This window comes from Lampris incognitus, chromosome 15 (genome assembly GCF_029633865.1).
Source record: "Lampris incognitus isolate fLamInc1 chromosome 15, fLamInc1.hap2, whole genome shotgun sequence".
NCBI classification, from domain to species: Eukaryota; Metazoa; Chordata; class Actinopteri; order Lampriformes; family Lampridae; genus Lampris; species Lampris incognitus.
The window spans coordinates 48,811,059-48,838,664 of NC_079225.1; the positions used below are offsets into that span (position 1 = coordinate 48,811,059).

Here is a 27,606-nt window from a genome sequence, read left to right on the forward strand (position 1 = left end):
AGATGCCATTAGCAATACAAGGAAGCCCCTCGATGCTCTGTCTCCATGCTGTCATGAAGAAGCTGACACGCGAATATTTGTACATGGCAGGGATGCAACAACAGATGGTAGCAAGTCCCTCATCATCAAGGCTAATGACACAGACATCCTCATCATTGCAGTATCTGTACTGCCATCCTTACAGGAACTTGGTCTTGAGAACATGTGGATTGCCTTTGGCCAAGGAGCCAATGTTCGATGGATTCCAGTTCATGAGGTAGTTTCTGCAATAGGGCCTGAAAAATCTAGTGGAATACCATACTTTCATGCATTCACTGGATGTGATGTTGTGTCTGCCTTCCGCGGTAAAGGGAAGAAGACTGCATGGCAGACTTGGAACATCTGTGATGAGGTTTCTGAAACCTTCACCAATCTCAGCCAGCATCCAACATCAGTTAGTGATCTTGATCTGCAACATCTGGAGAGATTTGTTGTCCTGATGTATGATAGATCAAGTGCAGCCACTGGTGTGGATGAAGCAAGACTGGATCTCTTTGCCCGCAAGCAGAGGCCGTACAACTCAATTCCACCAACACAGGAAGCAATCAGAGAGCATGCCAAGCATGCTGCTCATCAAGCTGGGATCATCTGGGGCCAGGCTACCATCTCCAGGGCAGAGACACCAGCAGTCCTGCTGACTGGGGGTGGACACAGAAAGGAGAGACATGGCAGAGATGTTGGTCAACATTACCCCCATTTGCAGCCAGCTGTCAGTAACTGACAGTGTTCCTGTAAGAAAGGTTGCAACCGGAGATGCAAGTGCTTCAACTCAGGGCTCCCGTGCACAGCACTCAGCAGCTGCATATGTGACCAGTAGCAGCTAGATGAACTTTCACATATGCACAGCTTTGAACACTCAGCAGTTTAAACTCACTGATAGTAGTTTTGTGTGAAGTTACAACTGAAAAGCAGACAATCAGATCAGATCAATACAGTTATATTGGTGTTCTTTTTCGTTACTTTTCCAATAAAGTTATATATTAACAATCTTTTTTCCCCTTTTCCATTAATAATGTCATCTGTGTAGCTATATACAAATACAATACAATGTATCTTTTAAAAAATTGACACTAATGTCATTCAAATTAGTCAACTACAAACATTTCGGCTTAAAGATGGCAGCCATTTTTCAAGATGGCTGCCATCTTGGATTTTCAAATGGCCAATCGGACAGATTTGATCAATAGGCCCTAAAGAACAACCAAGCCAAATTTCATGCTTGTATCATAATTTACACGATTTTTCTGTTATCTGCTCCACTACCAGCAGGTAGCTAGGTCAGTGGCAGACTACACCCTGGAGGTTAGGATACTGGTGGCTAACAGTGGGTGGGACGACACAGTGCTTAAGAGTGTGTACAGGAGGGGGCTCAGCGATTCCATCAAGGATCTTTTGTTAGAGACCGGCCCTCTTCCTTCAACGAGCTCGTCAATCTCGCTCTCTGGATGGACGAACGGTTGCAGTAGCGGCATCTGGAGCGCGCTCAATGCGCCGGGAGTCTCCCATAGAACTACCCCCGCCCGAACTACCAGCGGGTCCCCTGTTCCAGCATCCCGCAGCCACTCTCCGCCCTCTCAGTACCCCATGCTACCCCCGGCATCATCGGGGGTAGCTCCTCCACCTCCCAGGGTCCTCTACAGTGGCCATTTGGTCTGGGACGTCAACCGACTGCTCACCGTTCGCCATCAGGGCCAGGGTTACCAATACCTGGTGGACTGGGTTGGTTACGGGGCTTAGGATCACAGCTGGGTGCCCCAATCCTACCTGGCCGACCCCACACTCCTGAAGGAGTTCTATCGGGCCCACTCCAATGCCATCGGATGGTCGCCCGGTGTCTCCCGTAGGAGGGGGGGTCCTGTTGTTGTTTCACTGCCCCGAGCTGCCTCCCTGGCACGTTCAAGCCACTCCCCCAGCTCGGACGTGCTGGAAACTTGGTTCGCGCTCTGAGGAGACGAGTGCTGCGCTGCACCAGGTGTTTGCCATCATCCATCAGGCACACCTGTGGCCATCAGGCAGCCCTCTACAAGAAGTCTCTCAGAAAGCCTCTCTGTGCTTCGACGTACTGAACCCTATGGTAAAGCTCTGACATGCCTATTCCAGTGATTTATCCTTTTCTCGTGCCTATCCCCACGCTGTTATTTTGTTCCTCAGTATCTAACTCCTGTGTTTCTGTTTTTTTGTGTTTTGTCTCGCTGTTTTTATTTCCCTCAAGACCCTCCCTCCGCAACTTCCACAGCTCCCCGCATCTCCCTCGCTCCTCATCCTCAGAGACCTTCACGTTTTCCCTGGACCTCTCCAACGATCTCCTTCCATGTCTCTCTCCCTGGACCCCTCCCTTCGGACTTGACTTTCTGGATCTTGGACCCGGACTTCCTCGGACAACCACTCGCTCTACGGATTCGGACTTTGGTAGCCAGGAGCACGCACATCGTCACAACAACCCCCACCTGAGATTCCCCTGTTATCATCCCTGTGGCAGTGCTGTTTATTTTCCTACATTAAAATCGCCTTCGGGTTTTCTCGGTGCTCTGTGTCTGTCTGTCCTTTGGGTTTCGCTACACTGGCCTCTGGTCTTCATTTGTGATACGTAACAAATTGGGCTGAATGAAAAAGACAGATACTTATTACAAATATTATGAACAAGTAGCAAGGAAGCAATAACCAGGAAATGGCTGCTGAGCAGTGAGTGTCTGACAATCTCCGACTGGATAGAAATATATAAAGGAATTCATAACATGGGAAGATTAACATTTTCCCCGAGACGTGATACTGACAAAGGTCACAGGTATTGGAGGAAGTGGAGATGTTACTTGGATCTGAGGTGATCTCATTACGGTATGTTTGCTCTGTGTGGAGAACTCTGTACTTTTCTGTGCTGGGACCTTTAAAGCGGGCCCTGTGAATGGATGGAGGAACACTCCCCCTTTGGGAATATCCTGTGTTATTATGGATGAAAGGCGGTGAATTGTGGGTACCCCAAAGGACAGCTATGGACACGAAGGACCTCCAAACCCAGCCTGCTAGCCCAATTTTTTTCTCTCCTGTTTTCTTATTTGAGTGATGTCTGGCATTTCACATTGCCGTAGATGAACCTTTCGGTTGTTCCTGTTTTGTGTATGTATTCTGTGACGTTTTTATATTAAAAATAATACAAATAAAGTTAAAAAAATAAAAAGAATGCGCTGGCTTGTGCATCCTCAGTGGCTGGGTTACCATCCCTCTCCATAAGGGTTATAAAAGTACTTATCCCCTTCACGTCCACTTATTTGTGTGAGTGCAGGTTTTCTGTCTTACCCTGATTAAAAGCAAGTACTGGTTGAGGCTGCAGGTGGAGGGCGACCTGTGCTCGTTCGTCTCATTGGTACAACCCTTCATCCACCATCTGTGTGCAGCCAAGACACAGGTTCACCGCTCCCATTAAGGTAGAGAAGGCTATGTAGGCTATCCATGGTAGGGTTAAAAAGAGTGAACAATAGGGGCATCCGGGTAGCGTAGCGGTCTATTCTGTTGCCTACCAACACGGGGATCCCAGTTCAAATCTCCGTGTTACCTCCAGCTTGGTCGGGCGTCCCTACAGACAAAATTAGCCGTGTCTAGGGGTGGGAAGCCGGATGTGGGTATGGGTCCTGGTCACTGCACTAGCACCTCCTCTGGTCAGTTGAGGTGTCTGTTCGGGTCTCCGTGTTACCTCCGGCTTGGTCGGGTGTCCCTACAGACAAAATTAGCCGTGTCTAGGGGTGGGAAGCCGGATGTGGGCATGTGTCCTGGTCACTGCACTAGCGCCTCCTCTGGTCGGTTGAGGTGTGTTCGGGGGGGGGGGAACTGGGTGGAATAGCGTGATCCTCCCACACGCTATGTCCCCCTGGTGACACTCCTCACTGTCAGGTGAAAAGAAGCGGCTGGTGACTCCACATGTATGGGAGGAGGCATGTGGTAGTCTGCAGCCCTCCCCGGATCAGCAGAGGGGGTGGAGAAGTGACCGGGATGGCTCGGAAGAGTGGGGTAACTGGCCGGATACAATTGGAGAGAAAAAGGGGGACAAATCAAAACACAAAAAACAGTGGACCATGTGCATTTTTGCCAGAGCGTGTTTTAACCTTGACTTTACAAGTCAGGTTAAGGCCTTACTTACACAGGGTGTCGGGAGGCAGCATGGTGCACCAATGGGCTGTGTGCATTTTCATGTTCCCTATTCTGTTTTGTTAACAGGCGACAGATATGTGTACAATTTCCTGTTTTTTTTTCTTCCGAAACTTGCACAAATGGCCATTGACCTGTGCAATAATTCTTAACCATTTTTATTTAAATGTGGGAGATTGTATTAGGACTGAGTGTTCAGAATAAACATTTTCAAAGCCTTCATGGTTGAAACCCTTCATTTTAAAACACAGTGGATTATATTATTATTATTATTGTGACTTGATGTTCTCTGAAGGAGGCTCACTGACTTACACTTTGAAAAGCCCTGTACTAAGCTGTGAAACTACACGAGTTTACTTTAATAGGTGACTGATTGCAGCACAAATGACCCTGCTATAATCTTTTTTAGTTTGAAACAAACTAAAATCAGACAAGAACCAAACCCAGGCCAAAGGTTAAAGCTCCTAAAAAACCCCTGAACCTCCTCCAGAACCCCAAAGACGGTCCTAACCTGATTCACTCTCCGCCTCCTCTTCTTCCTCGTAGCGCTCAAACATGCCTCTGGCAAACACGTGTTTCTCTGCAGAGTCAAACACAAGAGGAAGTGTCATCCCCAATAAAGAACTTCCTGATAGCTTCAGTATTAATCAGTCAATTTCCCTTAACTGGAAATAAGCGTTTTTATATTTTATCCTTCAAATTGTTAGCATGAGCAGCATAACACTTACACAAGACTCACTTCGCTGCTAGCTTGAGGCTAGCGCCAACCCTTGTCCTTGATGCAGAATGCTAACAACGCTAACACACCGTTTTAAAGATAAGTGAGAAAAAACACCTGTCACTCCCTCACAGGCCTGACTGCAGGCAGCTTCCTGCTCAAAGTTGTTGTCGTTTCCATCACATCCGCCGTAGGTAAAGCGGTAACACTTCTGGTTTAGCGGGTCATAGTACCAGCGAGTATGACTGGCCCGACATGGTCCGGTCCTGGGTGGCTCGGTACAGCGTGCTGGACAGATGACAAAGGAAACAGCTCAAGATAGATCAAGTTTCAAGACCAGAGCGGTAGAAGTCAGGTCACAACAAACCATCTGGACCAACTTTATTAACAGCCTGCACTTCATACATATAAAAGTGCATCATTATCCGATTAGATAGATAATAAAATAATAATAATAATAATATAATAATAAAAAAATCAAACTTATATAGCGCTTTTCTAGCACTCAGCCACTTTACAATGAACGGTGGTGAAACAAGACAACAGATAGATATAGACAAATAGATAATTACCCAGACAGACAGCCACACACACACCTACTACTACCAGTACTACTACCACTACTACTACTACTACTTTGGGCAGCTCCTGTTAGGGGTCGCCACAGCGGATCATATGTTTCCATCTCTTCCTGTCTTCTGCATCTTCTTCTGTCACGCCAGCCACCTGCATGTCCTTCCTCACTACATCCATAAACCTCCCCTTTGGCCTACCTCTTCTGCTCTTTCCTGGCAGCTCCATATTCAGCATCCTTCTCCTAATATACCCATTTTCTCTCCTCCACACATGTCCAAACCATCTCAATCTTGTCTCTCTTGCTTTGTCTCCAAACTGTCCAACCTGAGTTGTCCCTCTAATATACTCGTTCCTAATCCTGTCCTTCTTCATCACTCCCAGTGAAAATCTTATCATCTTCAACTCTGCCACCTCCAGCTCCACCTCCTGTCTTTTCATCAGTGCCACTGTCTCCAAACCATATAAGATAGCTGGTCCACAACTATTTTGTAAACCTTCCCTTTAGCTCTTGCTGGTACCCTTCTGTCTCAAATCACTCCTGACACTCTTCTCCATCCATTGCACCCTGCCTGCACTCTCTTCTGCACTCCCCGTTTCTTTGGACTGTTGACCCCAAGTATTTAAAAGGAAAAAAAATACACTATATGTACAAAAGTATTGGGACACACCTCTTAATCATTTAATTCAGGTGTTTCATTCAGACCCATTGCCACGTGTATAAAATCCAGCAACTAGCCATGCAGTCTACATTTACAAACATTTGTGAAAGAATGGGTCGTTCTGAAGAGCTCAGTGAATTCAAGCATGGTACTGTCATAGGATGCCACCTTTGCAATAAGTCAGTTCGTGAAATTTCTTCCCTGCTGGATATTCCACTGGAAGTGGTATTACTGAAAAGTGGAAGCGTTTAGGAACAACAGCAACTCAGCCACAAAGTGGCAGACCACATAAAGTCACACAGCGGGGTCAGCGAGTCATGAGGCGCATAGTGCGAAAAGTCACCAACGCTCTGTTGACTCAATAACTGCAGAGTTCCAAACTTCCTCTGGCATTAACATCAGCACAAAAACTGTGAGCCGGGAGCTTCATGGAATGGGTTTCCATGGCCGAGCAGCTGCATGCAAGCCTTACATCACCAAGCACAATGCCAAGCGTGGGATGGACTGGTGTAAAGCACGCTGCCACTGGACTCTGGAGCAGTGGAAACGTGTTATGTGGAGTGACGAATCACACTTCTCTGTCTGGCAGTCTGATGGACCAGTCTGGGTTTGGCGGATGCCAGGAGAACGTACCTGCCTGACTGCATTGTGCCAACTGTAATGTTTGGTGGAGGAGGGATAATGGTTTGGGGCTGTTTTTCAGGGGTTGGACTAGGCCCCTTAGTTCCAGTGAAGGGAAATCTTAATGCTTCAGCATACCAAGACATTTTAGACAATTCTATGCTTCCAACTTTGTGGGAACAGTTTGGGGAGGGCCCTTTTCTGTTCCAGCATGACTGTGCCTAGTGCTCAAAGCAAGGTCCATTAAGACATGGTTGGGTGAATTTGGTGTGGAAGAACTTGACTGGCCCACACAGAGTGGTGACCTCAACTCCATCAAACACCTTTGGGATGAACCAGAACGGAGATTGCGAGCCAGGTCTTCTTGTCCCAACATCAGTGCCTGACCTCACACACTTCAAACACACTTCAAAATCTTGTGGAAAGCCTTCCCAGAAGAGTGGAAGCTGTTATAGCTGCAAAGGGGGGACCAACTCCATATTAATGCCTATGGATTTAGAGTGGGATGTCATAAAAGCTCCTGTAGGTGTAATGGCCAGGTGTCCCAATACTTTTGTCCATATAGTGTACATACATACATGCATACACTGGTCAGCCAACACATTAAAACCTTCTGCCTAATATTGTGTAGGTCCCCCTCACACCACCAAACAGCTCTGACCCGTTTGGCTGGAACTCCACAAGACCTCTGAATGTGTCCTCTGGTATCTGGCACCAAGACAGCAGCAGATCATTTATGTCCTGTAAGTTGCAAGGTGGGGCCTTATTTTTCCAGCACATCCCATAGATGCTCGATCAGATTGAGATCTGGGTATTTTAGCTTCATTTTAACTTCTGGAGTGATTCTGAATTGCTGGTTCATCTAGAATAGAGTAAGTATCATCTTTCTTGCTTAACAAGTTGCTATTAGACTTATTCCAGCTGCTTGAGTATTAGTCCTTTTCTCTATACATCTGCTGCTGGTTCCCAGTTGGAACTAGTGGGATCTTATTCTAGCTGTATCTTTCTTATTTTAGCTGTAGGTGTTTTTCACCTAGTGTGTCCTTAAATATTTCTTGTTGCCTAGCTGTTTCGACTTAGCTATCCTTTTAGCTTTTAAATATATTCCTTGGTAACTTGCTGTTTGCAGCTTTCATAGTGTTGTGTGAGATTTGATAGAGTTTTCATAAGTGACCAGTTCCTGGGCAATAGGCTTAGTTTCATTTTAGCTCTTTGGCCAATTGGGTGTTAAGTGGCCAGGGTGTGGCCTGCCCTCCTGGCAGACAACTAGCAATCAGTGTTCTTTAAATCACTGCTGCTACTTGGAAGCCTTAGCTTCCAAACATCAGGCAAACAAGCCAAGGGAAAACAGGTCTAGGCTGAACGAAGGCTAGATTGAACAAAGGCAAGCGGGACTTTTTAAAGTCAAGACTTCGTCAAGCAAAGACTGCTCTTTTTAAATCCAATCAGCCATCTGTATTTTGTGTACCTAGTATAGACTATGTGTTTCCTTCGCATTCCTGTCCTTTCCTCTTCCCAGGGATGGCATAGATGTTGGGTCACTCCTAGGCGCTGTGACCCTACCAATCTCATCTATCCCACTCTCTCCACTCACATTGAGCAAGTGGGGATGGGAGGGCTCTGAAATTGCCAGTCCGCGGTGCCGAAAACTGTTTATCTCAGGCTACGCATCCTTGCTCTCCCTCAACGTTCTTGCTCTGAGACCTGGATCATGTCAGAAAACACTACCACACCCGCAGCTCTGTCAGATGTGTAATCTTTTTCTCACACTCCCAGAGCTGGGAGTGTGAGAAATGTTCTCTGCCCTCTTTTGAATTTCATGCTGTTACTGTCTCTTATCCAGTCAAACTCACCATTGTGGTTGTGTACCGCCCACCAGGCCCCCTTGGTGAGTTTCTGGAGGAGCTTGACACACTTGTCTCACACTTCCCGGATTATGACTCTGCACTTATCCTTCTCGGTGACTTCAACATCCACACTGACAAGCTAGATCCTCTTCTCTCTTTCCTCTCCTCCTTTGACCTTCACCTCTCACCCTCTCCTCCTACCCACAAGGCCGGCAACCAGCTGGACCTTATCTTTACTAGACACTGTCCTATTTCCAATCTCTCTGTTACTCCCCTCCAGCTCTCTGACCACTATTTCATGTCCTACTCTCTCTCCCTCTCTTTTCCCCCCTCAGCCCCTTCCCCTACCCACATAGTTTCCACCTGTAAACACCTCCGCTCTCTCTCTGCCACTGATCTTTCTTCCTCTGTTACCTCTATCCTCCCTACATCTGAATCTTTCTCTCTCCTACCCTCTGACACTGCTACTGACCTTCTTCTCTCTACCCTCTCCTCTTCTCTGGAAAACCTGTCCCCTCACCTCCAGGCCTGCACGCCCAACTCCACCTGCCCCTTGGCTGACCGACTCAGTACGTACTGACAGATGGAGCCTGGGAGTGGCAGAGCGCAAATGGAGAAAAGGCAAACTCCCAGAGGACCTTCTCAACTTCCAATCTCTTCTTTCCACTTTCTCCTCCTCCCTTTCTGCTGCTAAAGCTGCTTTCTATCGCTCTAAAATCCTATCCTCTGCCTCTAATCCTAAGAAACTCTTTGAAACCTTCTCTACACTTCATCAACCCCCACCTCCTCCTCCTACTTCCCCTCCTTTTCTCACCACCCGGTTAGTGCTCCTTGCACTAGCCGACCCTCTGCACCCTCCCTCACCTCTCCACGTCCCACCCTATCCCACCTCACTCCCCTCTCCCCCGACGAGATCCTCATCCTCATCACATCCAGTCGCCCCACCACATGCTCCCTTGACCCGGTCCCCTCCCCTCTTCTTCAGTCTATAGCACCCCTTCCCTTTCCAACCCACCTCATCAACACCTCCCTCCAGGCAGGATGCTTTCTATCTGCCTTCAAGACCGCTAGAGTCACCCCCTTTCTCAAGAAACATCCAAGGGAACGAATGCCAACCGGGATGGATGTCGGAACCATCTGCCAATCTGCATGGGTTAGCAATTAGCTTAGCTTGCCTCGCTTCTGCATCCTGTCAGACCGCCCTCGGCGTTCCCCCCTTCGGTGCAGCTCCAGGCAGGGCCTGTGGTCCTCGGGCCTACCAGACGAAGCAGACCAAGCTCTCCCAGCCAATCCAGCGTCGGCTCTCCCAGCCAGACACCCTCGACACACCTCCCTGCACTCCACACGACGACACTAAAACACCACAGTCAGTGCCAGATGAGGCCGTCACCAGACGGCCCTCGGTGCTATCAGAACTGTTGGTCTGCATGGGCTAGCAGTTAGCTTAACCTGCCCTGCTCTCTCAGCCATCAAACGAAGACAAAGCTTAGACACAGACGTGGACAAAGACACTGCATGAACGGTACTGGGTGAGGCCGCTGAAAATGTGAATTCGCGCCGCCATCTTCCCACACCGGAAGCGGATCAACTCCAGCCTCAATCTCATAACCGTACAGACAATTCAACTTCTGCTGAATACAAACAATTCAACCGTGCAAACGTACCTTTGCTTCATCAAATCAAAGGCTTACCTTTGATTTGTCGAAGCAAAACTTGTTTTCCTTTGATGATGGGTGGTAAAAGCGGTCTTGGACACGTCCACCAATAAAGTCATCATATGCTTCTAAAGACATGTATGCTTTCATGGGTTCTTTGGTAAACATACTTGGTGTGTCTATGAGGTGTTCAGTCACATTCCTCCAGCCCATATTTAGCAACTTGGTGACATCACGTATCCGCTGAGCTCCATCAAGCAGAAACGGATCGGCAAGTTGTTCTCCAGTGCTCGGCGTAAGTTTCGACTCATAATGCTTTCTGTCTTCCTTGCTTAGACCTTCAACTTATTCTGAGATTTCAATTTTCTCAATTTTCTAACTTTTCTCTGTTTGATTATAAGTTTTATACGCTTTCACAGGTACACACGTTGTTTCTCAGCCATGTTTTGCCACACGTTCTGCATGAGCATCGTGTTTATGCCGCAGTTTTTACATCACGCAATAAGGGGTCTATATCACCCGTGGGTGCAGCTGGTCCAGTATGGGTGCAGCTGGTCATGAAACTCACCTTTCTTCTGATTGACGTCAATGTTGAGCAGATGGCTAAAGGTCTGATTGACTGGAAGAAAAAAAAAAACAAGATCAGCATAAATTTCCCATAATTCCTTGTGTCAACCAGAGGAAACACTGAGGACATTTTTATTGATCATGTGTGTGTGCGCGCACGTGTCGGTATGCATTTTTATATGTGTGTTTGTGTGTGTCTCACGCTGAGCACAGTTGTCCTCATCAGAACTGTCTTTACATTGTAGGATGTCATCACATTCCAGACCTTTCTCAAGACAGCAACCACTACGGCACACAAATTGACCTCGACCACAGGGGGTGCCGCACTGCTCAGCTGCTAACATAAACACATATATATATTTTTATAGATATACAGTATATGTACAAATACATACTGAGGTTTGTACCACAGAAAGGTGAATCAGTTCATCTGGACATAAATGTTTATTGGGAGAAATGTTTCATCACTCATCTAGCTAGTGAGCTGGGGCCTCATGTATCATCCATCTAGCTAGTGAGTTGAGGCTTCATGTGTCCTCCATCTAGCTAGTGAGCTGGGGCCTCATGTGTCATCCATCTAGCTAGTGAGCTGGGGCCTCATGTGTCATCCATCTAGCTAGTGAGCTGGGGCCTCATGTATCATCCATCTAGCTAGTGAGCTGGGGCCTCAAGTATCATCCATCTAGCTGGTGAGCCGGGGCCTCATGTATCATCCATCTAGCTAGTGAGCTGGGGCCTCATGTATCTAGCTAGTGGGATTGGGCCTCGTGTATCATCGTTCTAGCTAGTGAGCTGGGGCCTCGTGTGTCATCCATCTAGCTAGTGAGCTGGGGCCTCATGAATCATCCATCTAGCTAGTGAGCTGGGGCCTCATGTATCATCCATCTAGCTAGTGAGCTGGGGCCTCATGAATCATCCATCTAGCTAGTGAGCTGGGGCCTCATGTATCATCCATCTAGCTAGTGAGCTGGGGCCTCATGTATCATCCATCTAGCTAGTGAGCCGGGGCCTCATGTATCATCCATCTAGCTAGTGAGCTGGGGCCTCATGTATCTAGCTAGTGGGATTGGGCCTCGTGTATCATCGTTCTAGCTAGTGAGCTGGGGCCTCGTGTGTCATCCATCTAGCTAGTGAGCTGGGGCCTCATGAATCATCCATCTAGCTAGTGAGATGGGGCCTCATGTATCATCCATCTAGCTAGTGAGCTGGGGTCTCGTGTATCGTCCATCTAGCTAGTGAGCTGGGGCCTCATGTATCATCGTTACTACGGGCAAATTTGTTCATACATACCCATGGGATTTTTTAGCTCTGAAGCTTGTCTCAGAAACCACAATAGAACCTGGGTAACCTTGAATTTAGACACCAGTTGGCTAACACTGATGTCTCTGCAGGCCTGGGTGATTGCTTGTTGCAAGAGGTAGACAATAAATGTTAGCGGGAAGGAATTACAAATAACCATCATCCTTTGCTGCTGACTGTCAGACAAACTTGAGGGCTAAAAAATTCCATGGGTGTGTACACACAAATTTGCCCATAGTAATGATTGATAAATGAGGCCCCTGGTGAGGCTTGGGAAAATCACATCCAGCACCCGGACAACCAGCGCCGGTGCCCCCCCAGGGATGTGTGCTCTCCCCTCTACACAAATGACTGCACCTCAGGTGACCCGTCTGTTAAACTCCTGGAGTTTGCGAATGACACAACCATCATTGGCCTTATCCTTATTCAATATAATTGTGGTATCCTCTTTCAATGTTGCATTGTGTAAATTATGTAAACATATCATCATTGCATGTTGTCTGTCTTGGGAGAGAGATCCTCCTCTGTTGCTCTCCCTGAGGTTTATTCCTAGATTTTCTCCTTGTTAAAGGGTCCCCCCCCTTTTCTTCGCAATTGTATCCAGCCAATTACCCCACTCTTCTGAGCCGTCCCGGTCTCTGCTCCACCCCCTCTGCTGATCCGGGGAGGGCTGCAGACTACCACATGCCTCCTCCCATACATGTGGAGTCACCAGCCACATCTTTCCACCTGACAGTGAGGAGTTTTGCCAAGGGGAAAAAGCATGTGGGAGGATCACGCTATTCCCCCCTCCCCCTGAACAGGTGCCCCGACTGACCACAGGAAGCACTAGTGCAGCGACCAGGACTCATACCCAAAATCCAGCTTCCCTCCCGCAGACAGGGACGCTGACGAAGCCGGAGGTAACACAAGGATTCAAACTGGAGATCCCTGTGTTTGTAGGCAACTTAATTGACCACTATACTACCTGGACGCCCGTGAAAGGATTTTTAGAGAGTTGTTCCTTATTTGATGTGAGGGTCTAAGGACAGGATGCTGTGTTGCTGTAAAGCCCCTTGAAACAAATTTGTAATTTGTGATATTCGGCTATACAAATAAAACTGACTTGACTTATACAGGATGGTGACAAGTCTGCTTATAAATGGGAGGTTGATCAGCTGGCCCTCTGGTGCGGCCATAACAACCTGGAGCTGAACACGCTCAATACAGTGGAGATGACAGTGGACTTCAGGAGGAGCCCCCCCAACACTGCCCCCCCCACCATACTCAACAGCACAGTGTCTGTGGTGAAAACCTACAGATTTCTGGGTTCCACAATCTCCCAGGATCTAAGGTGGGCATCCAACATAGACACAATCATCAAAAAGGCCCAGCAGACGACGTACTTCCTCCACCAGCTCAAGAAGTTTAGCATGCCTCAGGAACTGCTGATTCAGTTCTACACTGCAATAATCCAGTCTGTCCTCTGCACAAATATCACTGCCTGGAATGGATCAGCCACCAAACAGGACAGGGACAGACTACAATGGACAGTCAGGTCTGCGGAGGAAATCATTGGTGCCAACCTGCCCTCCATTCAGGACTTATACACCTCCAGACTCAGGAAATGGGCAGGCAACATCACTGCAGACCCATCACACACTGGTCACAACCTGTTCAAACTCCTCCCCTCTGGTAGGCGCTACAGAGCACTGTACCCCAAAACAACCAGATATAAAAACAGTTTCTTTCTGCAGGCTGTCATTCAAATGAACGCATCACTGTCAAATAAATCCACCATGTTGTATATACTGTACTTGTATATACTGTACTGTACATTGTAGGTATATTGGTACTCTGTCATATACAGCTGCCTCAGGCATGTATGTAAGTAAGCTGCTAACATGTATTTCAGCATCTCTGATATATTCTCTGCACCACTGCGCTTTATCCCCTCTTATTTCATCTGTATGAGTCAATCCTTGTCACGCCCCGTATGGATAGTTAACTTATTTTTTGTTTCTCCCAGTGTTCTTTGTCTAATACTTCCTGTTTTATTCTGATACTCACCTCTTGTCTCGTTTCAGGTCCTTTACTTCCTGCCCTCATGTGTCTCCCTCCTGTGTGATTACCTGCCCTGCCCTAATGTGTTGCACCTGCGTCTCATTGTCTCCCCTCCTCCAGAGTATATAGTCTTAGTGGTCCCTTCCTTCTGTGCCAGTTCGTCTTGTTCCTTGTGACAGCGTTCCAGCATGTTTTCCTTGTGTGAGTTTCTTTAGCCCTATAGTTTCCTGACCTGTTTTTTGCCTTTTCGACCCTGCCTTTTTCCTGCCAATTTGAACCCTGTTACCTTGTTATCTGATCACCTGTGTACCGACTTCTTTCTGATTAAAAGGACTGATTTTTGTGAACTGAGACTGAGTCTGCGTTTTGAGTCCAAGCCTGTGGTTCAGTACTGACAATCCTTGTGTATGTATGTGAAGATTGTTGTATTGTAGTGTTGTTATTCTATGTTAAGTACACTGAGTCTATGATAAGTACACCCTTATAAACATCTTATGAAAAATAACATCCCATAATGATCTGGTCCCAACAGCCTTATAAACATCTGTATGAAAAATAACATCCCATAATGATCTGGTCCCAACACCTTTATAAACATCTGTATGAAAAATAACATCCCATAATGATCTGGTCCCAACACCCTTATAAACATCTGTATGAAAAATAACATCCATAATGATCTGGTCCCAACAGCCTTTATAGACATCTGTATGAAAAATAACACCCCATAATGATCTGGTCCCAACACCCTTATAAACATCTGTATGAAAAATAACATCCCATAATGATCTGGTCCCAACACCCTTATAAACATCTGAATTAAAAATAACATCCCATAATCATCTGGTCCCAACACCCTTTATAGACATCTGTATGAAAAATAACACCCCATAATGATCTGGTCCCAACACCTTTATAAACATCTGTATGAAAAATAACATCCCATAATGATCTGGTCCCAACACCCTTATAAACATCTGGATTAAAAATAACATCCCATAATCATCTGGTCCCAACACCCTTTATAGACATCTGTATGAAAAATAAAAACACCCCATAATGATCTGGTCCCAACACCTTTATAAACATCTGTATGAAAAATAACATCCCATAATGATCTGGTCCCAACACCCTTATAAACATCTGGATGAACACCTTACGACATGCAGAGCAGGACCAAGTCTGACAAAACGTGTGTGTGTGTGTGTGTGTGTGTGTGTGTGTGTGTGTGTGTATTAACAGGTTGTTGGAGTCCAGCCAGTCCTCTTACCTTGGGCAGGTAAAGTAATGCGTCTCTCAGAGGAAGCTGAGGAAGAAGATGCATCAGGCAGCTCAGTCACATTCAGTCAGGACAACAAGTTACTGATCTGAACATTAGATGTGAACGTTAGATATAAACATTATATATGAACGTTAAAAGTGAACATTAGATGTGAACATAAAATGCGACCATTAGATAGGAACATTAGATGTGAACATTAATTGCGACCATTAGATATGAACATTAGATGTGGACATTAGATATGAACATTAGATATGAACATTAGATGTGACCATTAGATGTGAACATAAAATGTGACCATTAGATGTCAACATTAGATATGAACATTAGATGTGAACATTAGATATGAACATTAGATGTGAATGTTAGATGTGACCATTAGATGTGAACATTAGATGTGAACGTTAGATGTGAACAATTGATGGGAACATTAGATATGACCATTAGATATGAACCTAGATGTGAACATTAGATGTGAACAATTGATGGGAACATTAGATGTGACCATTAGATATGAACATTAGATGTGAACGTTAGATGTGAACGTTAAAAATGGACATTAGATGTGAACGTTAGATATGAACATTAGATGTGAACACTAGATATGAAAAATTGCTGGGAACATTAGATGTGACCATTAGATATGAACAGTAGATGTGATCATTAGATATGAACATTAGATAGGAACATTAGATGTGAACGTTAGGTGCGAACATTACATGTGAAAATTAGATGTGAACATTAGATGTGACCATTAGATATGAACATTAGATGTGACCATTAGATATGAACATTAAATGTGGACATTAGATATGAACATTAGATATGAACATCAGATGTCAACATTAGAAGTGACCATTAGATATGACCATTAGGTATGAACATTAGATGTGACCATTAGATATGAACATTAGATGTGAACATTAGATATGACCATTAGATGTGAACACAGATATGAACATAAGATATGAACATTAGATGTGACCATTAGATGTGACCATTAGATGTGAACGTTAGATATGAACTTTAGATGTGACCATTAAATGTGAACATTAGATATGACCATTAGATATGAACATTAGATGTGAACATTAGATGTCAATGTTAGATATGAACATTCGATGTGAACATTAGATGTGACCATTGGATGTGAACGTTAGACTTGACCATTAGATGTGAACATTAGATGTGAACGTTAGATATGAACGTTAGATGTGAACGTTAGATATCGACATTAGATGTGAACATTAGATTTGAACAATTGATGTGAACACTAGATGTGACCATTAGATATGAACATTAGATGTGACCATTAGATGTGAACATTAGATACGAACATTAGATGTGACCATTAAATGTGAACATTTCATATGAACGTTAGATATGAACATTAGATGTGAAAATTAGATGTGGACATTAGATATGAATGTTAGATTTGACCATTAGATGTGAAAATTAGATATGAACATTAGATGTGAACACTAGATGTGACCATTAGATGTGAATGTTAGATATGAACATTAGATATGAACATTAGATGTGAACATTAGATATGACCATTACATCTGAACATTAGATATGAACATTAGATGTGACCATTAGATGTGACCATTAGATATGAACGTTAGATATGGACATTAGATATGAACATTAGATGTGAACATTAGATATGACCATTACATGTGAACATTAGATATGAACATTAGATGTGACCATTAGATATGAACGTTAGATATGGACATTAGATGTGAAGATTAGATGTGATCATTAGATGTGAACGTTAGATGTGAATATTAGATATGAAATAGTGATTCTCACTCACATTGTATCAATCTATCACAGTGACAGTCCTGTAGACTATTCTGCAGCTTCTCTACATTCAAACTGCCTCACAACAGCTTTGTGTTAATCTTGTGTATAGATTGTGTTTGTGAACATTGTGATGGCTGAAACCCCTTTTCATCTGGGACCAAAACAAGAAGAGCTGAAAACCTCTTTCAGTGTAAGACAAACCAGGAACATAACCGCTACTCTATCTGTGTTGTGTTGCATGTTGTTGTGTGTTGTTGGGGGTGTGTACCTGTCACCCCCTCACAGGCGTCGGCACACTCTCCCCTGGACAGGTAGTTGTTGCTGTTTCCTTTGCAGCCTCCAAACATGAACTTCTCACAGGAAGCAGACGCAGTGTTGAAGAACCAACGAGGAAACGCACCGCGACACACCCCCACCTTCCGAGGCACCACACAGTGGACTGAGAGACAGACACAGAGAGAATCTGAATTTGAATCGGACCCTTTAGTCGACTGGTTGACGTAGTCGCCCGTGGTGTGGGAGACCCAGGTTCGTGTCTTGGCTGCGGCGGTTCCCGGGCTGCCCCCTGAATTCCCTACATTGGCTAAATTTAAGAATAAAGAACAATTTGTTGTCATTTCTATCATGTACTTGAGTACACTAAAGAAACGAAATTTCGTTTCACCCAGCCCACAGCAGTGCAACACAAAAGATAAAAACACATCCAAATGTCCAAAAACGACACCACCAAAAACATACAAAAACAGAGAGAACAAAGCAAAAAGAAAAAATAAACAGTTAACAACACAGTCCTTTCAGCACAACACAGTCCAAAAATTCCACTGTGCACACAACAAACGCCAGCCAGGAGGAGTGTCAAAATAAAAACGTCACATGATGACACAAACTTAGACGCAGACGTAGACATGGACATGGACAAACACGCTGCATAGTCGGTACTGGGTGAAGCCGCTGCAAATGTGAGTTCGTGCCGCCATCTTCCTACACCGCAAATCGTTTATCCCCAAATTTATCCCTAAAACCAAAACCTTCAAGTATTTTGAGCAAATAACAATGATCAACCCTGTCAAAAGCCTTCTCTTGATCTAAGGAAAGCAGGGCAACGTCCAGCTCCTGGAGCTTAGATATAGCTATAATGTCCCGTATCAGAAACAGGTTACCCTTAACTGTACGGTCAGGAACACAGTACGTCTGGCTGTAATGTACAACAGTATCCACACACCCTGAGTCTATTTGAAAGACATTTACAATTAATTTATAGTCTGAACATAACACTGAAACCGGGCTCAAGTTTTTCTCCCTTTTTGGGTAACAGTGTTAGGACAGCCCTTCTACAACTCTAAGGTAAGTCCCAGAATCCAGTCTTTAAATACATCATGTAAGTCTTGTCCAATTAGAGTCCAGAACGTCTTGTAAAACTCCGAAGGAAGTCCACCAACTCCGGAGGTTTTGCCACAGCGGAGCTGCTGAACCGCTGCAGACATCTTACCAAAGGAGATGGGGGACTCCAGCGAGGCTACTTGTGTTTCACCCAGCTCAGGCAGTCCCTCCAGTATCTGCTCCACACAGTCAGTCACAGGTCTCCCTCCACACTGAACAGGCCGCTGTGGAAGTCTATGGCCAACTTCCTCATTGCTGATGGATCAGTTGTTATTGCCTCATTTGGAAGCCTGAGATGCATTATCACATTATTTTTCTCATCTTTCTTTCAAGCTTAAGAAAAAAGAAGTTGGAGCATCTATACCTTTGATGGTAGAGATTCGAGTTCTGACTAAGGCACCCTCTTTTTTCTCATATAAAAACCTACCTAAAGCCTTGCTGCTACTCTCCCAGGTCACTTCCGGGCCGTTTACACGGCGACGTTTTCAACATAAAACGGTCAAGTATTGTTGCATTTGGACGTTCATTCACACGAAAGCGGCGTTTTGGGGGCCTGAAAACACAAACTTTTGAAACCGGGTTCCAGAGTGAAATCTTTTGAACACGCAGCTCCAGCGTCGCCGTGTGAGCTAGCAAAACCGGCGTGGGTTCCATTTCTGTTTGGGTACAATATCGACTCGGGGTCCTTCGACTACATATGACGTCACGGACTGCGTTGCTAGCTAGCACTGTTTAACACTAGCTGTATAGTTATTTAGCTGTGTTTTTTACAACCCACGTTGACATAGAGTTGGTTAGTAAAGGTGCGAGGCCGCAGGCTCAGGCTGGACGAGCCAACGCGTGGGAGGGCCGAAGGCCCGGGCGGCGTCTAACATCAATCTACTGTTTCCCGCTGTTCCTAAACTGAACGAGCCCCTACCTAAGCCCCTACCCAAGCCCCTACCCAAGCCCCTACGCAAGCCCCTACGCAAGCCCCTACGCAAGCCCCTACCCAAGCCCCTACGCAAGCCCCTACGCAAGCCCCTACCCAAGCCCCTACGCAAGCCCCTACGCAAGCCCCTACCCAAGCCCCTACGCAAGCATAACGCGTGAAGTAGTGCTGTCATCTGTAGTCGCAGAACCCCGAGCACATCCGGTAGGGCGAGTAGATCAAGTACCTACACCGGTTCCTGTGAAAGCGGTGACGCCACGGCTCCACTTTGCACATGCGTATTAAACCTTTTTCACTTTGTCATTATGGGGTATTGTGTGTAGATTGATGAGGGAAAAAAAGGAATTTCATCCATTTTGGAATAAGGCTGTAACATAACAAAATGTGGGGAAAGTGAAGGGGTGTGAATACTTTCCGGATGCACTGTATGTATACACATTATTGAACATAGATAATTTTAGTATTTGAAATACGAGTGGACGGGATAATTGATTGGATAAGCTTTATTGCCTCACGAAACATTACTGGGTATATGCGAGCCATGGTGCATATAGCGGACCCAAAAAGCACTTCCTACATGATGTAATTTATGGAGTTGAGGAGTCGATTCCATCGATTCTCGTATTTTTAACCACAGTCGGAGTCGATTCCAAAAACTTGAGAGTCTTGCACCCCTATAGCTAGCTAGATACAGAAGCTGCCTAGCTGCTGTCAGAGGCAGACTGTGCAGGAGGGAGGGTGTGTGACGCAGTGACGGACAATCAAAAGTGGCTGGCTGCCTGGCTATGCATTTCTTAGTTTCTTGGACATGAATGATTATGAGAAATATACATGATTGACTTAAATGAACATCACCTAATGTAAAATATCAGATAGAAGCATATTATGTATAATCAGAAGCATATTCTGTGACTCGTGGTTGCGGGGGGGCAGGGATTGTATCAGGGTGGTTGTGGCCACCCCTGGCCACCCCTTGGGGGTGCCACTGCTCACACTACCCTTGGCAGCTTTCACCCATGTGCACTGCCTAACTGCTGGACTAAGTTTCCTCCAAACATCCGTGAGGTCATTTTCTGCGACCACACTGGACAGAAATGAAGCTGACGGTGGATGAGGCTCTTCTGAGGTTCTGTCAAATGTAGGATCTCTACTATTACTACATTCGGCTGCTCCCATTAAGGGTCGCCACAGCGGATCATCCGTTTCCATTTCTTCCTGTCCTCTGCATCTTCCTCTGTCACACCAGCCACCTGCATGTCCTCCCTCACCACATCCATAAACCTCCTCTTTGGCCTTCCTCTTCTCCTCTTCCCTGGCAGCTCCATATTCAGCATCCTTCTCCCAATATACCCAGCATCTCTCCTCCACACATGTCCAAACCATCTCAATCTTGTCTCTCTTGCTTTGTCTCCAACCCGTCCAACCTGAGCTGTCCCTCTAATATACTCGTTCCTAATCCTGTCCTTCTTCGTCACTCCCAATGAAAATCTTATCATCTTCATCTCTGCCACCTCCAGCTCCACCTCCTGTCTTTTCATCAGTGCCACTGTCTCCAAACCATACAACATAGCTGGTCTCACAACCATCTTGTAAACCTTCCCTTTAACTCTTGCTGGTACCCTTCTGTCACACATCACTCCTGGTACTCTTCTCCACCCACTCCACCCTACCTGCACTCTCTTCTTTGCCTCTCTTCTGCACTCCCTGTTACTTTGGACAGTTGACCCCAAGTATTTAGCCTCATACGCCTTAATCACATCTACTCCTTGCATCCTCACCATTCCACTGTCCTCTCTCTCATTCACACATTCGTATTCCTTCTTGCTCCTATCTGTCTATAACTCTTCTCTCCAGTGCATACCTCCACCTCTCCAGGCTCTAAACCTGCACCCTACTCTCGCTACAGAGCACAATGTCATCCACAAACATCATCATCCATGGAGACTCCTGCCTGATCTTGTCCGTCAACCTGTCCATCACCACTGCAAACAAGAAAGGGCTCAGAGCTGATCCTTGATGTAATCCCACCTCCACCTTGAACCCATCTGTCATTCCAACCACACACCTCACCATTGTCACACTTCCCTCATACATATCCTGCACCACTCCTACGTACTTCTCTGCCACTTCCAACTTCCTCATACAATACCACACCTCCTGTCTCGGCATCTTGTCGTATGCTTTCTCTGAATCTACAAAGACACAATGTACCTCCCTCTGACCTTCTCTATACTTCTCCATCAACATTCTCAAAGCAGACATCACATCTGTGGTGCTCTTTCCTGGCATGAAACCATATCCAAAGGAGTTGAATCAAGTGCAACTGGACTTGGTATATATCCGTGAAGACGTTTCGCCTCTCATCCAAGAGGCTTCCTCAGTTCGTGCCTTTCTGACTAGACCAAGCTAGTCTGACTGGCTGCTGATGAGACTCAGAATTTATCCTCCTTGGAGACCGCCTTCACCTGAGACCGCCTACTTCCACCGAGTTGACTGATCACTTGCCAGCTGTTTTCAGCTTCCGCCTTGGTGAGCGGCGGCTTCGTGAGATCGACAACTTTTATTTTTCTTTTATTAGTTCTTTATATTCTGCCCTAACCTCCTCATTTTGTTCTGATTTAGCTATTTTCTGTGCTTAGTTCACTTATCGCCAGATTATCTAGTTTCTTTCTTATACGCATCTTGTGTTTGGTAGGTAGCTTCTTGTTCCCAGTTTGTTACTGTCTTTGAGCCTAGCTTAGCCTAGCTTAGCAGTTAGCTCTATTACATTCGCGGTCAAAGCAGCCTCGTTAAAACGATGGTTTGTGGTGACTGGTCCGTAGTTACAGACAGGTTGTCTCTACTAGAGAGACGTGTCCGTGAGTTAGAGCACACACGGGTCCAGTAACACCACCTACATAGGACACACACTGGTCCAGTAACACCACCTACATAGGACACACACTGGTCCAGTAACACCACCTACATAGGACACACACTGGTCCAGTAACACCACCTACATGGGACACACACTGGTCCAGTAACACCACCTACATAGGACACACACTGGTCCAGTAACACCACCTACATGGGATACACACTGGTCCAGTAACACCACCTACATGGGATACACACTGGTCCAGTAACACCACCTACATGGGACAAACAATGGTCCAGTAACAACACCTACATAGGACACACACTGGTCCAGTAACACCACCTACATGGGACACACAATGGTCCAGTAACACCACCGACATGGGACACACACTGGTCCAGTAACACCACCTACATGGGACACACACTGGTCCAGTAACACCAACTACATAGGACACACACGGGTCCAGTAACACCACCTACATAGGACACACACTGGTCCAGTAACACCACCTACATAGGACACACACTGGTCCAGTAACACCACCTACATCCAAGAGGCTTCCTCAGTTCGTGCCTTTCTGACTAGACCAAGCTAGTCTGACTGGCTGCTGATGAGACTCAGAATTTATCCTCCTTGGAGACCGCCTTCACCTGAGACCGCCTACTTCCACCGAGTTGACTGATCACTTGCCAGCTGTTTTCAGCTTCCGCCTTGGTGAGCGGCGGCTTCGTGAGATCGACAACTTTTATTTTTCTTTTATTAGTTCTTTATATTCTGCCCTAACCTCCTCATTTTGTTCTGATTTAGCTATTTTCTGTGCTTAGTTCACTTATCGCCAGATTATCTAGTTTCTTTCTTATACGCATCTTGTGTTTGGTAGGTAGCTTCTTGTTCCCAGTTTGTTACTGTCTTTGAGCCGACATAGGACACACACTGGTCCAGTAACACCACCGACATGGGACACACACTGGTCCAGTAACACCACCTACATAGGACACACACTGGTCCAGTAACACCACCTACATAGGACACACACTGCTCCAGTAACACCACCTACATAGGACACACACTGGTCCAGTAACACCACCTACATAGGACACACACTGGTCCAGTAACACCACCTACATAGGACACACACTGGTCCAGTAACACCACCTACATAGGACACACACTGCTCCAGTAACACCACCTACATAGGACACACACTGGTCCAGTAACACCACCTACATAGGACACACACTGGTCCAGTAACACCACCTACATGGGACACACACTGGTCCAGTAACACCACCTACATAGGACACACACTGGTCCAGTAACACCACCTACATAGGACACACACTGGTCCAGTAACACCACCTACATAGGACACACACTGCTCCAGTAACACCACCTACATAGGACACACACTGGTCCAGTAACACCACCTACATAGGACACACACTGGTCCAGTAACACCACCTACATGGGACACACACTGGTCCAGTAACACCACCTACATAGGACACACACTGGTCCAGTAACACCACCTACATAGGACACACACTGCTCCAGTAACACCACCTACATAGGACACACACTGGTCCAGTAATCCAGCAGGTTCAGGACTGTGGCTGTAAGTCCAGTCAGATAAATGAAATGTTGAAAGAAGTGTGTGTTATGTGTGTGTGGTAGTGTGTGTTAGTGTGTTAGTTTGTGTGTGGTAGTGTGTGTTAGTGTGTGTGTTAGTGTATATTAGTGTGTGTGGTAGTGTGGTGGTGTGTGTGGTAGTGTGGTAGTGTGTGTTAGTTTGTTAGTTTGTGTGTGGTAGTGTGGTATTGTGTGTGGTAGTGTGTGTTAGTGTATGTTAGTGTGTGTCGTAGTGTGTGTGGTAGTGTGTTAGTGTGGTTGTGTGTGTTAGTGTGTGTTAGTGTGTGTGGTAGTGTGGTAGTGTGTGGTAGTGTGTGTTAGTGTGTGTTAGTGTGTGTGGTAGTGTGGTATTGTGTGTGGTAGTGTGTGTTAGTGTATGTTAGTGTGTGTCGTAGTGTGTGTGGTAGTGTGTTAGTGTGTGGTAGTGTGTGTGGTAGTGTGGTAGTGTGGTAGTGTGTGTTAGTGTGTGGTAGTGTGTGTGGTAGTGTGGTAGTGTGTGTTAGTGTGTGTTAGTGTGTGGTAGTGTGTGTTAGTGTGGTAGTGTGTGTGTGTGTGTGTGTGTGTAATCAGATGAAAGCTGCATGACTACTGATGGGGAGAGCAGCAGCATGTGAGCTCAGTTTACTGAGCTGACACATCACACGTCTGTTGTAATGTGTCTCTTCCATACTGCACCATTACCTGCTCAACACTAGCCACACACACACACACACACTGTCACACACACTGTCACACACACTGTCACACACACACTGTCACACACACTGTCACACACACACACACACTGTCACACACACACACACTGTCACACACACACTAGCCACACACACACACACTGTCACACACACACACACACACACACTGTCACACACACACACACACTGTCACACACACACACACACACACACTGTCACACACACACACACACACACACTGTCACACACACACACACTGTCACACACACACACTGTCACACACACACTGTCACACACACACACTGTCACACACACACACACACACATACACACACACTGTCACACACACACTGTCACACACACACACACACTGTCACACACACACTAGCCACACACACACTAGCCACACACACACACACACACACACTGTCACACACACACACACACTGTCACACACACACTAGCCACACACACACTAGCCACACACACACACACTGTCACACACACACACACTGTCACACACACACACACTGTCACACACACACTGTCACACACACACTACCCACACACACACTAGCCACACACACACTAGCCACACACACACACACACACACTAGCCACACACACACACACACACACACACACACACACACACACACACACACACACACTGTCACACTCTCTCCCCCTCTCCCTCTCTCTCTCTCTCTTTCACTCCCCCCCCCCCCCAGCCGGGCTGAAGGGCGGAGGGTCAAGCCAATAACAGAGAGCAGGTGACAGCTGCTCAGCCAGCAGACACAGAGAGAGGAAGAGGTGAAGATGAAGATGAAGGTGAAGATGAAGATGACAGACCGACTGCTGACCGCCTGGTCTTCATGCTGGCTTTCTCTTCCTCCTTGGTTCTTCATTTTAACTGACTGCACGGTGAAAACACTTGTTAAGGATTCGGATGAAAGTAAAAGTGTGTCGGGGTGTCCGGGTGGCGTGGTGGTCTGTTCTGTTGCCTAGCAACACGGGGATCGCCAGTTTGAATCCCCGTGTTGCCTCCGGCTTGGTCGGACGTCTCTACAAACACAATTGGCCATATCTGCGGGTGGGAAGCCAGATGTGTGTGTGTGTGTGTGTGTGTGTGTGGGGGGGGGGGGTCTCCTGTCCGCTGCACTAGCGCCTCCTCTGGTTGGTCGGGGTGCCTGTTCGGGGGGGAAGTGGGGGGAATAGCGCGATCCTCAAACGCGCTTCGCCCCCTGGTGAAACTCCTCACTGTCAGGTGAAAAGAAGCGGCTGGTGACTCCACATGTATGGGAGGAGGCATGTGGTAGTCTGCAGCCCTCCCCGGATCAGCCACCGGGACGGCTCGGGAGAGTGGGGTAATTGCTCAGGAGAGTGGGGTAATTGCTCAGGAGAGGGGTAATTGCTAAAAAGAGTGGGGTAATTGCTCAGGAGAGGGGTAATTGCTCAGGAGAGTGGGGTAATTGCTCAGAAGAGTGGGGTAATTGCTCAGAAGAGTAGGGTAATTGCTCAGGAGAGTGGGGTAATTGCTCAGGAGAGTGGGGTAATTGCTCAGGAGAGAGGGGTAATTGCTCAGGAGAGTGGGGTAATTGCTCAGAACAGGGGTAATTGCTCAGAAGAGCGGGGTAATTGCTCAGGAGAGGGGTAATTGCTCAGGAGAGTGGGGTAATTGCTCAGAAAAGTGGGGTAATTGCTCAGAACAGGGGTAATTGCTCAGAAGAGTGGGGTAATTGCTCAGGAGAGGGGTAATTGCTCAGGAGAGTGGGGTAATTGCTCAGAAGAGTGGGGTAATTGCTCAGAAGAGTAGGGTAATTGCTCAGGAGAGAGGGGTAATTGCTCAGGAGAGTGGGGTAATTGCTCAGGAGAGAGGGGTAATTGCTCAGGAGAGTGGAGTAATTGCTCAGAACAGGGGTAATTGCTCAGAAGAGCGGGGTAATTGCTCAGGAGAGGGGTAATTGCTCAGGAGAGAGGGGTAATTGCTCAGGAGAGTGGGGTAATTGCTCAGAACAGGGGTAATTGCTCAGAAGAGCGGGGTAATTGCTCAGGAGAGGGGTAATTGCTCAGGAGAGTGGGGTAATTGCTCAGAAAAGTGGGGTAATTGCTCAGAACAGGGGTAATTGCTCAGAACAGGGGTAATTGCTCAGGAGAGCGGGGTAATTGCTCAGAACAGGGGTAATTGCTCAGAAGAGTGGGGTAATTGCTCAGGAGAGGGGTAATTGCTCAGGAGAGGGGTAATTGCTCAGGAGAGCGGGGTAATTGCTCAGAACAGGGGTAATTGCTCAGAAGAGTGGGGTAATTGCTCAGGAGAGTGGGGTAATTGCTCAGAACAGGGGTAATTGCTCAGAAGAGTGGGGTAATTGCTCAGGAGAGGGGTAATTGCTCAGGAGAGTGGGGTAATTGCTCAGAAAAGTGGGGTAATTGCTCAGGAGAGTGGGGTAATTGCTCAGGAGAGTGGGGTAATTGCTCAGAAGAGTGGGGTAATTTATTGGATACAACTGGGGAGAAAAAGCAGGAAAATCCTAAAAAAAGAGAAGAGTTCAGAAGACAGAAGAACTCCCCGAGTACTCACGGTGGGACTGCTCCGGGCTGAGGACGAGGACGCTCACATTCGCCGTGTCTGATTGGCCGTTGGAGTCGGTGACGCTCAGCTGGAAGATGTAGTCCCCGGGCTGCAGGTTAGAGACCAGAAGCTGGTCAGCTAGCTCCGATGTCTGGAAGGTATGAATACACAGATGTTAGCTTCAGTTCCTACCGACACATGAAGCTCTATCATCATCATCATCATCATCATCATCATCATCATCATCATTCTATCTCTCCGTCACTTCTTCATCATCATCATTC

The 27,606-nt window shown here is 46.5% G+C and overlaps 1 protein-coding gene across 3 annotated transcripts in view; it reads right to left on the reverse strand.

The window, feature by feature from the left end:
* LOC130125256 (kunitz-type protease inhibitor 1-like) overlaps positions 1-27,606 on the reverse strand; it is a 44,348-nt gene that overhangs the window by 7,417 nt on the left and 9,325 nt on the right. Inside the window, exons 3-9 of one of the 3 annotated variants that reach the window (XM_056294780.1) lie at positions 27,332-27,431; positions 17,527-17,697; positions 15,435-15,470; positions 11,025-11,159; positions 10,824-10,874; positions 5,015-5,185; positions 4,691-4,759 (exon numbers count right to left, since the gene is read on the reverse strand). In XM_056294780.1, coding sequence (XP_056150755.1) covers positions 4,691-4,759; positions 5,015-5,185; positions 10,824-10,874; positions 11,025-11,159; positions 15,435-15,470; positions 17,527-17,697; positions 27,332-27,431 — 733 coding nt within the window. Of the gene's footprint in view, positions 1-4,690; positions 4,760-5,014; positions 5,186-10,823; positions 10,875-11,024; positions 11,160-15,434; positions 15,471-17,526; positions 17,698-27,331; positions 27,474-27,606 lie in introns of all 3 variants that reach the window. The other 2 variants (XM_056294779.1, XM_056294778.1) reach the window with 2 other exon arrangements.